The following is a 10,722-nucleotide window of genomic DNA, read 5'->3' as shown; positions in this document are numbered from 1 at the left end:
TATTTGGCAATTTTGTTTGTGTTTTCGAAAGTGTGAACTGTCAGTTAGCAGCCACCAGTGATGGAGATAACATGTCGAAATTGCATTAAGTTACATCGCAGTGTTTTAGTAGATTAAGAGAAGTTTTATGCTTTAAGTTAGTAATTAGTGGTTACTTAAACTGGTTTTACAAAAACAACTGAAAGAGCCCGCATTAGCGCAAGCATGTTGTTCAATATGTGCAAAAGTTCAGAGGGCGTTTTTCGCAGTGAATTTCGCCCACAATTATTGGCGGCAGCAAGTGGTAAAGCAAATATTTTGTAATTTTTGTGTATACTAGCTATGTACATAAGCTAAGATCAAGGCATAACATGTTTAAAGTGATGTAGTGATAACCAAGCTGGCGAATAGTTTTGATTAGTTTTGCGTAACTGAAGCCAGCCTCGCAGCTAAATCATTTAAAGTGTTACTCTTATTTGAGTCTGTAAACACATCGAGTCCGTTAAAACGTCTTATTTTGTATGAATAAAAAATAAGCAATTGTTTTTTCTTAAAAATTCAGACCTTTTACTAGATTTTTTTTTCAAATAAATTTAAATAAAAGGTCTGAGATTTTTAGAAAAAGCAATAGATAAGTTCTTATTGATAAGATGCATTAGATTGTTGTTTCTCATGAAATAGATTCATACAGTAAGTTTATTAAAATATTGTTGCAACTCGAGAATTCGGCATTTTTCAGAAGATGCATTTACATTTTCAAATTTACTCTCAAAATGCATAAGTAAGTGAAACTTACGTAATTTTTTGGATATTTTTCTCCATGAGAGCAGAAGAAGAAGAAGTTACTGGAGAGTTCCTGGCAAGTTACTGGACAATTTTCACATGAACAAGCCTATTCTCTTCTGCCGCGGAAACTACACGAAGATTTTTTAGTTGTGACAATATTTTGTATGGAAGCTTTTGGATTTTATTATTTTAAGCAGAGAAAACAGATTCCACTGTGGAGCAGACATTGTACTGTCTCAGCCGATAAATGCTCAAACTGTAACTGAAAGTCAAACCCAACGAGGATTTTGTTTTGTTTGATTCCACCTCATCACATATAAATTAAATTTTACACGTTTAGGTCATAAATTCAATTACATATTTTGTACATAATAACTTCCAAACAAACAAAACAATTCTTGTTTTCAGAGGCCTGTGTACAATGTCTTGGTAGAACATTTAAACCCCTTAAGTCCTAGAAAAATTAAGGATGCTCATTGAAGTTCACTTACATACAATTGCAGTTAGAGGGTTAAAATGCTGTACAGAAGTGATAAGCAGGAAATTTTACAGGGCATCCTCGAAGTTGAAAATACTCTCCCATACCATACCAGTGCGCTTTAATTCATAACAAATGGACGTAAATTTAAAAAAAATTTAGAAAATTCTTGCCTTCATAGACCTAGAGTAAAATTTGGCGAGCAATTTTTTTAAATTTAATTATTTATCTTCTTTTTAAGAAACCCTTTAAAAATGGTAGATAGAGGGTTAAAAGGTTAAAATTTTATGCTGGATATTTTAGCAGGGGCCACCGAATATAAAAGAATCCTCTGATTAAGCTTGACTGCGCTCTAGAGTATACTAAGAAGTATATAATGTACAATATTACCCGCTTATCTTTTGAAGGCTTGTGGACAATTGTAAAACTCTTCTGAATATACTAGGAGCCCATAATAGAGTTACGCATGAACATGAAGGTTTTGAAGGCAACATGGTTCCGAGCCTTTCTGTGCTACATCTAGAGGATACACTGCAGAACTGGTTAGGAGTTGGGAGGAATCTCAGATTGCTGCCCACTGGCGTAAGTCAAAAGGAATGAGACAATCAAAAAAAAAATCATAACTCCTACCAGGAGGAACTCTGAAAGACTAAGTGAACTCAGCCGGGAGGATCTTAGAACTCTTACAGGCTACCTGACAGGACACTGCAAGTTAAGGTACCATCTGAACAAAATGGCGTTTTCTGTAGAGACGGACTGCAGGTTCTGTGGGCTGGCATGGGGAAACCTCAGAGCACATTTTGTGTGACTGCCCGCGTATCATGAATAGCAGACTGATACACCTTGGGGAACGATTATCTTCTCCATCCAATATTTGGCACACAGCACCCTCCAATGTGCTTAATTTCTTGAATAGCCTAAGGTTGGAGTGACTACAATTAGGGTTTAGCACAATAGATCTTTTAGGTCGCTGCGCGAGTACACCTGACATACTAATAAGTAATAATAATAATGACCCACTTAAAAGACCCTCGGCTTATTTGAATCAGTTGCTCGGTAAAAAAAAAATAATCATACAAAATCAGCCTTATCCTGAGTTTCATTCGAAAAAAAATCACCCGAAAATTTGTCATCGGCCCATAGTAAATACATGGAAACCAAAAGTGAAAAGTGAAACGGTTCGGGAAAAATTAAACTCATAATAATTCTGAATACATATAAATTTCCCCGCATATTTTCACCCGGTTAAATGGTTTCCCCGCTTGAATATATTTTTAACCGTTACGTTAGTTAGAAAATACCACTGTAACGACAATTACTGAACACACTACACTCGGAGATTCGGAAGGTTTAAAACAGTACTCACGAGAACAAAATAATGGAAATCTGAATTAATGTCGGTGTATTTGCCTTCGAAATTTGTGTTCGGAGGTTACTGAAAAAGGAAGCAATTTTTTATGTGACCATCAACGTCAACCGATTTACGCAAATTGTCATGTCAAAAATATTTTGAAGAGAACACGCCCATTTTCAAAAATTTTTTGATAATCTCATTTAGTGCTAGGAGATTATTGCAAACGTCGATTTTGAGTAAAGTAGCTTCGGTAGCTTATATGTAGATTATATGGGAGGTCGGCGGGTTTATTGTCCGATTTCAGACATTTTTAAGAGGTTTCTTAGCTTCACTCTAAGCAATGATCGCATCGAGTTTGGAGCGGGTTGGTGAAGCGGCTACTGAGATACAGCCTTTCTTCTTATGTGGGCGGTGGCACGCCCATTTTCCAAAAATTTCACAGTTATCGTGTTTTGTTCCGAATTTCTACTTCAAATTCCCCCGTTCAACAAACTGGATACAGTATTTACGAAAATATCGTAGTTTTGGCATATTTCGAAACCGGTTTGGGAAAAATCGAGCGTTTAACTACTACAAACGAGAGAGATCTAGAATTTTATTCCCCGCTTAGATACCTAACCCGCTTAGAAAATGCAAATTTTTATTCGAAATGCATTTTTTGCACATCTAAGGGAGATTACTCACTTAGTATCTTCATACTTCAACACCTTGATGACTCAACCCTTTCATTGTCATTCTCAAAATATGCATTTCTATTTTTTGAGAATAAAACAGCGCATTTTTTACTGAATTGGCGGCCGCTGTGGTGTAGTGGTTAGCAGTGCGCGCTACTATTCCGCAGCGCCTGGGTTCAGACTCAGGTTCCGACTTACATAAAAAAAGAAAAGAAAAAGTTTTTTTTCTAATAGCGGTTGCCCCTCGGCAGGAAGTTGCAAACCATTTTAATAATACTTATTTATTTGTGTTCGTATGTCCTACTGTAATTTACAATGATTTTTTATTTTTCGAGTTTAATCAATAAAAATTAAAAAAATAATAATTAATATTTGAGTTTTATTTTTCTCGCTCAAAGGAAATTATTATTACTTGATTTTTATTTTCTCGATTAAAACATGTATTATATGATTTTTATTTTTTCGCTCAAAGATAATAATTATTATTGAATTTTATTTATTCACTTAAGAATAATGATCATTATAAACCTCAAAAGCTATACCAGTGTTATTTCTGACGTATCCGTTTCAGAGGTAGCGAGACCCTTCCTTTTACGTCCCAAATTTTCAGGTCAAAATTTCAGTATGTTGTGGCTGTATGGCCTTTTCCATTTTATATATAATCATTATTTTTAAGAGGAAAAATAAAATTCGATAATAATTATTATCTCTGAGCGAAAAAAATAAAAACCATAAAATAATGATTAAAAGCTACGGCCCTTAAATCCGGTGGCTGCTCTGTAAGGCGATACGAAAGAGCAATCGCCCTCAAGTGGAATAAAGCTCTCACACTACGGGGGGTAATTACAAGCATTTAACTTTCGCCAAAGCGGCTCGTACCAGTCTAATGGAAATATATATATGCATGTAAATACATGTTTAGTATATCGATGAATACACACATCAGTATATATACCAATTATTTAATTTATTCTTTTTGGATCTCCACAAACTACTTAGTAACGATAATCACATATTGCCATGGAATTGGTCTCGGCTGGTTCCCGCCGATGCTGTCAAAGCTACAATCGCCCGATGGTAGTCCGCTTGGCTTTAACGCCTCCGTGGAGGAGGGCTCCTGGCTAGGTGCACTTGTATGTCTCGGCGGTTGTACGGGGAATATACTTTTTGGACTACTTTTGGATCTCATCGGTCGGAAAGCCTGTCTTTATGGCCTTGCCATTCCACACATTGTAAGTACGAAAAACAGCGCATGTTGTAATAATTCCAGTGGGAAAATGTAATGTATGGTAATCGAAAAAATAATCAGTAAAATAACCGATAATTCACGGCGATGGCCTAAGAAAAGTGGGGCATTCAATTTTACATTAGCTCGCATCGAAAAATTTATGTGATTTAGTATGAAATTTTTGGGAATTCTTGGATACATATATTAGAATATTAAACAGTAATGGAATTTAAAACTCATAAGAAATGCATTACATTACTTATCACCAGGGCCGAAAAGTTTAAGCTTTTGCTTGGAATTGCTTATTTTGCTTATTCAGGGTTTCCAAGCTTAATTTTAACGATAATGCTTATTTTGGTTATTTCAATGTATAAAGCTAAGTACGGACCTTTTAAGAAAACGGTCAAGAAAAAAAATTGCTATTATTTCGTGTGTGTGTATGTGAATAGTAATGTCCAAGGAGTTTTGACATCTGATATTTTACAGTCTGCTGTCTAACTTTTTGACTCAAGAAATTTTTCTTTACCATTTATTGGGCGTTTTTTATTCATAGAACTAAAGAAATGTTTACAAATCTAATATATAAAAATCTCGTGTCACGGTGTTAGTGGTCGAACTCCTCCTAAACGGCTCGGCCGATCTTTATGAAAATTTGTGTGTATCTATATATGGTAGGTATGAGAATCGGATGTAAAGTATATTTCATACCGCTGGGTACAAGGGGCGTGGCACCTCCCATACTAACCGAATTTTTCATATTGCTTATCTCTGGTAGTGTTCTTGTTAGAGTACGGAAATTTAATATGGAGATATAAATCAATCACATGGTCATGACGAAAAATTGGAGCTATTGGAAAAAAAGGACGTGGCACCTCACATAAAAACCGAATTTTTCATACTGCATATCTCCGTAAATGTTCATAGTACTCTACTCGATCATGGTATAGAGATATTGAATTCAATCCCATACTCTTAGAGAAAATCGGGGCCATTTAAAAAGGGGGCGTGGCGCCTTTCAAACGCACTGAAACTATTACGTATCTTTGTATGCATATACACTTTTGATGGTTTTTTAAGACCGCAATGGAAATACGCCTTGTGACAAAAACCAAACCTTAATATTAGAAGATATGTAAATGCGTCACTGAAAATCATGAACGTGAACTGTTGGTGAAAATGTTGGACCAAAATGTTTCAATACAAAAATTAATTTTGGGCGGAACGAAGTTCGCCGGGTCTGCTAGTACTAATATAAACTAGTAATTTTTAGCAAAAAAAAACCGACTTCAACTCCCATATAAAAAAATATATATATATATATATCTCATGATCCGCTGATCGGATCTTAACGAGATTAGTATGGGACCACCTCTGAGACACTACCTTTTCGATGCAAAAAGAATTATCGAAATCGGTTGACGCGGTCCAAAGTTATGCGGTAACATACACACAAAAAAAAAAAAAAAAAAATATTCCGACGAACTGATAACTTCCTCCTTTTTTGGAAGTCGGTTAAAAACAGATTTGGTTTTTATTAACTCGTAACTTTAATTGCATTTCGGCTTGGATACAAAAATTTAAACCCAATGGTTTTTCTCTCCGGGAAGGCATTGGTGATATTGAAGAGACTGAAAACAATTTATCTCAAATGGAGAATAGAAAATTAAAACGACCAGCGCAGATCTCTATTATTTACAGTATATGATTGTACATTGTAATTTTTCTATACTTGAAATAAACTGAATAAAAACCAAAACATAAAATTTACTTATATGTATACCTTTTTTGTTGTTTTTTGCGCATATTTGCAAGCATATTTACTAATATGTTTTAGTGCTTATCTAAGCGCTTAAAATGGATTTTTTCTTGCTTATTTACTTCGGCCCTGCTTATCAGGCATATAATGCATGGTTATGTTATATAATTTTAACTCATGCCCTTTTATGTATGCACATATACATATATATGCGTGTACATATTTACATATATATACATATTAATTTTTGCAAATAATTTTATAGTGCTTTTGGTTACTCATTTACTTCGCTAAATCGATTGAATTTCTCTATGCTGCACGCTACTGCGCTGGCATCACTGGTGGTGGCACTTACATCGTTATACCGATCTTCATTGGAGAAATTGTTGATCCAACGTTAGTATTTAACATAACATACGCACCATAAGTCGTTTGTTTTAGTTTGGCTATTATTTATAAAACTTTTAACTCATTTCCTCATTCCACAGCATTCGCGGACGTCTTACCTCGTTATTTACACTCACTCTCAACTCGGGCATGTTGACTGGTTTCATACTCTCCTCACATGTACCATATCACATTATACCAATGATTGTGATATTATTCCCACTTATCTTTCTACTGATTGAATCATTCTTCCCGGAGACTCCGTCATATCTGCTGTATAGCGCACAGGAAGAGGAAGCGGAAAAATCGTTTAAATTCTATCACAATTGCAAAGCTGAAAACAAACAGGAGTTGGCGCAATTCAATACGAAATTTTCGGAGTTACGAAACGCGGTAATGGCGCAAAAATCGCAAACTGATGTCGTAACATGGAGAGATTTCTGTAAGCACTTAAATTTGCTGACATACATATGTAAATTTAAAATTATTCATAATTTGTTTTTCTCTTTTTTTTCTTTATCTCTTTCCAGTCACTAAACGCGCTTTGCGCGCACTCTCTATGGGCATAATTCTGATGATGATTAATGTCTTCACAGGCGGTTTTGCATTGCTTAACTACACGTCTACCATTTTTGTAGCGATTCAAACAGATATAGATCCAAATACAAACACCATCATTATAGGGGTTGTGCAAATTGTTGGTACCATTACTGCCATCATACTAATCGATCGTTTTGGTCGGAAAATTTTGCTAATGGCTTCCGCAGCATCCATGGGAGTCTTTTTGGCGGCGTTTGGTATGTATGCTTTCTTTGCCGAGGAAACTAGTGCGGATCTATCAGCTTATCGCTCTTGGCTGCCACTTCTCATTATGGCGTTTATTATATTATCGGCTAACATTGGAATAATACCTGTCACTTTTGTGGTGTTGGTGGAAATTTTACCTCCGAAGGTAATTACGTAGTTTTTTTTACATACATATCTATAGTATATTCATAAATTGAAACAAAAATCGTGAGTCTCCATAATTGACGAAAGATCATATATATATATATATATATATATTTATATACCGCATGCACTGTGGTAAAGCTGTCGCAAAGGAAGGGAGCAGTGGTACACCACAATGTCATATTCTCTCAGCCCCTTCTTTGGATTGTGGTCGTAAACGACCTGCTAGGGAAGTTGGAAAAGGAAGACTGCTGCGTTAATGCGTATGCACTTTTAGCGAGGGGTATATACTTGAAAAATCTGATTCGAGGCTACTTGAACCTGGTGTCTTGGTGATCTGCGAATAGTGAACTCAGGACGGGATTTGTCCTGTTCACTAGGAAGTATAAGATACCCCGCTCGACTACTCCCACAATTGGAGGTGCTCGCCTGGCGATTTCTGATAGAGCCCAGGACTTGAACTTGATTCTTGAAAGGAAGCTTACTTTGTGAAAATAGTGGAGAAGACATCAGTGGCGCTCTATTGCTGGAGGGGTCACTTAATGTGAGGTGGAGCCTCTCTTTCGTGGCTCGCTGAAACCATATTGAAGCCCTTAATGTTTTATCGCCTCGTGGAATGCAGTAGAGAAGATTACGCTTATCACAAAGCTAGAGCGGGTATAACGGACCGTCCTCAATGGGGGGCACGTGGCTCTTAATGCCAATTTTAACATACTGCCCGTCCACACTGCCAATCAGGGTCGTTTTCATCAAGTCTGGTTAACACTAATTCCTAGGTTAACATCGTCATCGACATTACCGACTCAATATTATATGGAGTCGGTAACTTGGATAACGATGTTTAACTTGGGATGAGTGTTAATCAGACATGGTTAAAACGGCCCTACTCAAAGCCTGGTTAACACTAATCTACGGTTAAACATCGTTATCGACTTTATATATTGTTATTTCACTACAGCCACTGTAGCCGCAGTCTTAGGGCTACCGAGCTTAACTGATTCAGGATCTGAACACTCTAATCTTCTAAGAGGCTTCTATTGTATTCCTGATAACATGGATTACTGTGTTTCTAAATTGGCCTCAGTTAGATCATTGGCACAATTTTCCGTGAATTGCTGCAGGGAACTGTTGTTTTGGCGGAAACTTTCTATCAACCTCAAATTTAGACCACCAGATCTCTGTGCGCAGTACTGGTCGGACTTTTATGAGTTCCATACCACAGTGATATTGCAGGAAAAAGAGTGGCGGATGAGCTAATCAGAAAAGACGTGTGCCGTTTCATCATGAGGAGTGGTACTTTCGACTACTTGTGAACAACTAATGAATAGATGGGCATCGTGAAAGCTCAGCAAGCGCTGAGCCTAAGCCTTAAAATATGTCCCTCCAAGGTCTATTTAGTCGAGTACAGGCCGGAAGCGGTCCCCTTAAGCTCACGAAGCCGCAACTCTCAAGTCTGGTCGGTGAATCGACAGGACGCTGTCCGATTGGAGTTCGCGTACTGAGACTAAATATCACACCGGATCTTCACTGTCGCAGCCGCTTGGAGAAAACGTGATGAAATCACTTCCTTTTAAACTGTCCAAGACTGCGGCTTAAACATCTGGAATCACACTGTTTAATCAGTCAGTAGAAGCTCTCCGAGACCGAAATCAGCCGCCTGCGAAACCTTTCTCTTGGTACGCAACGTTTCTCGCTATAGCTTAGGTGTTATCGTTCATAGCGGTATCACAAAGGACCTAAACCTATATATAAGTGTACCTCTCTTTAGTACAACAACTTTAACCCAGCCTAAGCTAAACATATCGATTCTTGTTTGTCTCAAATGGTGGAGCATTTATAGGACATATGTATGCCCTTTAGTAGAATTGCATGTGGAATAATAACAAAAACTCGAGGGAGCTCGCTCTAACTCAGCACAGAACAAAGAACAAGCAAGTTTTAAGCATTCATCGGGTAAAAAAATAAGAAAATACAAAGTCTAGACGATCATGGAAAATATTTAAAGATCTCGACAGAATTTGCGACAAAACGAAAAGAGCATGACGATTCGTTCCCACGACATTCGGGTCGAAACACATCTATATCTGGCCAATGAGTGTCACTTCTGCCGATTCCCTGGAAACTCTTCAGGAAATTTTTAAGCTGTTACAACACCAGCAGCATGATGAATCGCCTGAAGCGTTCTTACAAGCGTTGACCGCGTTCTTAACCAATTCAATGCTAGGGTTGGGAAGAGATAATTCGTGTCTCAGTCATAAAATTCAGTGACTGCGCTGTGATTAAGTGATTTCTGAATATTTAAAAATAAAGTTGCAATACCTATAAGAATAGTACTTTTTTACTTGATATACTACCTTTACTCTATAAATATTTTAAAAAAATGTTTTTCCTCTCTAATACAGATTCGTTCGAAAGCATCATCCATTTGCTTGTCATTGCTGAGCATTTTTACCTTCATCTTGCTGAAAATATTTCCACCATTCATGCATACTTTTGGACTATCAGCATCGATGTGGGCCTGTGCTGCATTTTCTGCTCTAGGGCTATTCTATATAACAATATTCCTGCCGGAGACCAAAGGAAAATCTATGAGTAAAGATGAGAAATAGTTTAAGTTACAAATACAACTAAGTATAGTACAATAATGCTGAAAGCTTTATAAAAATCTATCTGCAATGAAGTACCAACTGCATTTTTTAGAATCTCAGTAAGATAACAAGCATACAAATATTTATATAAATAAAACCTAAAATCTTTTAAAGCATAACTTGTGAGTGATAATAAAATTATACAAACGAAATTTGTAGCCTTTAAAACATAACTTTCTTTAAGTTCGTTCAAACTGCAGAGTTGTTCAAATAAGGAATTTGAAAAATTTTGAAATTTTACAGTAGAAGCACAAAAAATATTTTAAATTTGCATAGGACGCAAGGCGCATCCATACAAGGTGGTGTTGATTGCATATAAGTAAAAGTCCCGTGTATTTTGTTATTGCTTTTTGGTACAGGAGGATGTCAAAACGAAAGGAAATAGGAGATAATTTTCATAATTTTCTTTTGTTGACATCCTAAAGTTTCGCCACTTCGTCTTGGATGACATTCTTCTGTACTAGTGTAGAGACAAAAATAT

The 10,722-nt window shown here is 36.6% G+C and overlaps 1 protein-coding gene across 1 annotated transcript; it reads left to right on the top strand.

Annotated features, from left to right (window-relative positions):
- The first annotated feature begins 66 nt into the window (after positions 1 to 66).
- Positions 67 to 10,511, top strand: LOC118751105 (facilitated trehalose transporter Tret1-like). Its single transcript, XM_036485873.1, has 6 exons — positions 67 to 283; positions 4,271 to 4,503; positions 6,521 to 6,651; positions 6,744 to 7,084; positions 7,173 to 7,594; positions 9,996 to 10,511. Exons 1-6 carry the CDS (start codon positions 205 to 207, stop codon positions 10,200 to 10,202), a joined length of 1,413 nt encoding a protein of 470 aa, XP_036341766.1. The 5' UTR covers positions 67 to 204; the 3' UTR covers positions 10,203 to 10,511.
- The last annotated feature ends 211 nt before the right edge of the window (positions 10,512 to 10,722 follow it).

Source organism: Rhagoletis pomonella, unplaced genomic scaffold (assembly GCF_013731165.1).
Source record: "Rhagoletis pomonella isolate Grant_MI unplaced genomic scaffold, Rhpom_1.0 Rhpom_scaffold_00538, whole genome shotgun sequence".
NCBI lineage: Eukaryota > Metazoa > Arthropoda > Insecta > Diptera > Tephritidae > Rhagoletis > Rhagoletis pomonella.
The sequence above is the reverse complement of the archived record's forward strand: the minus strand, read 5'-3'. Positions and strand labels throughout refer to the sequence as shown.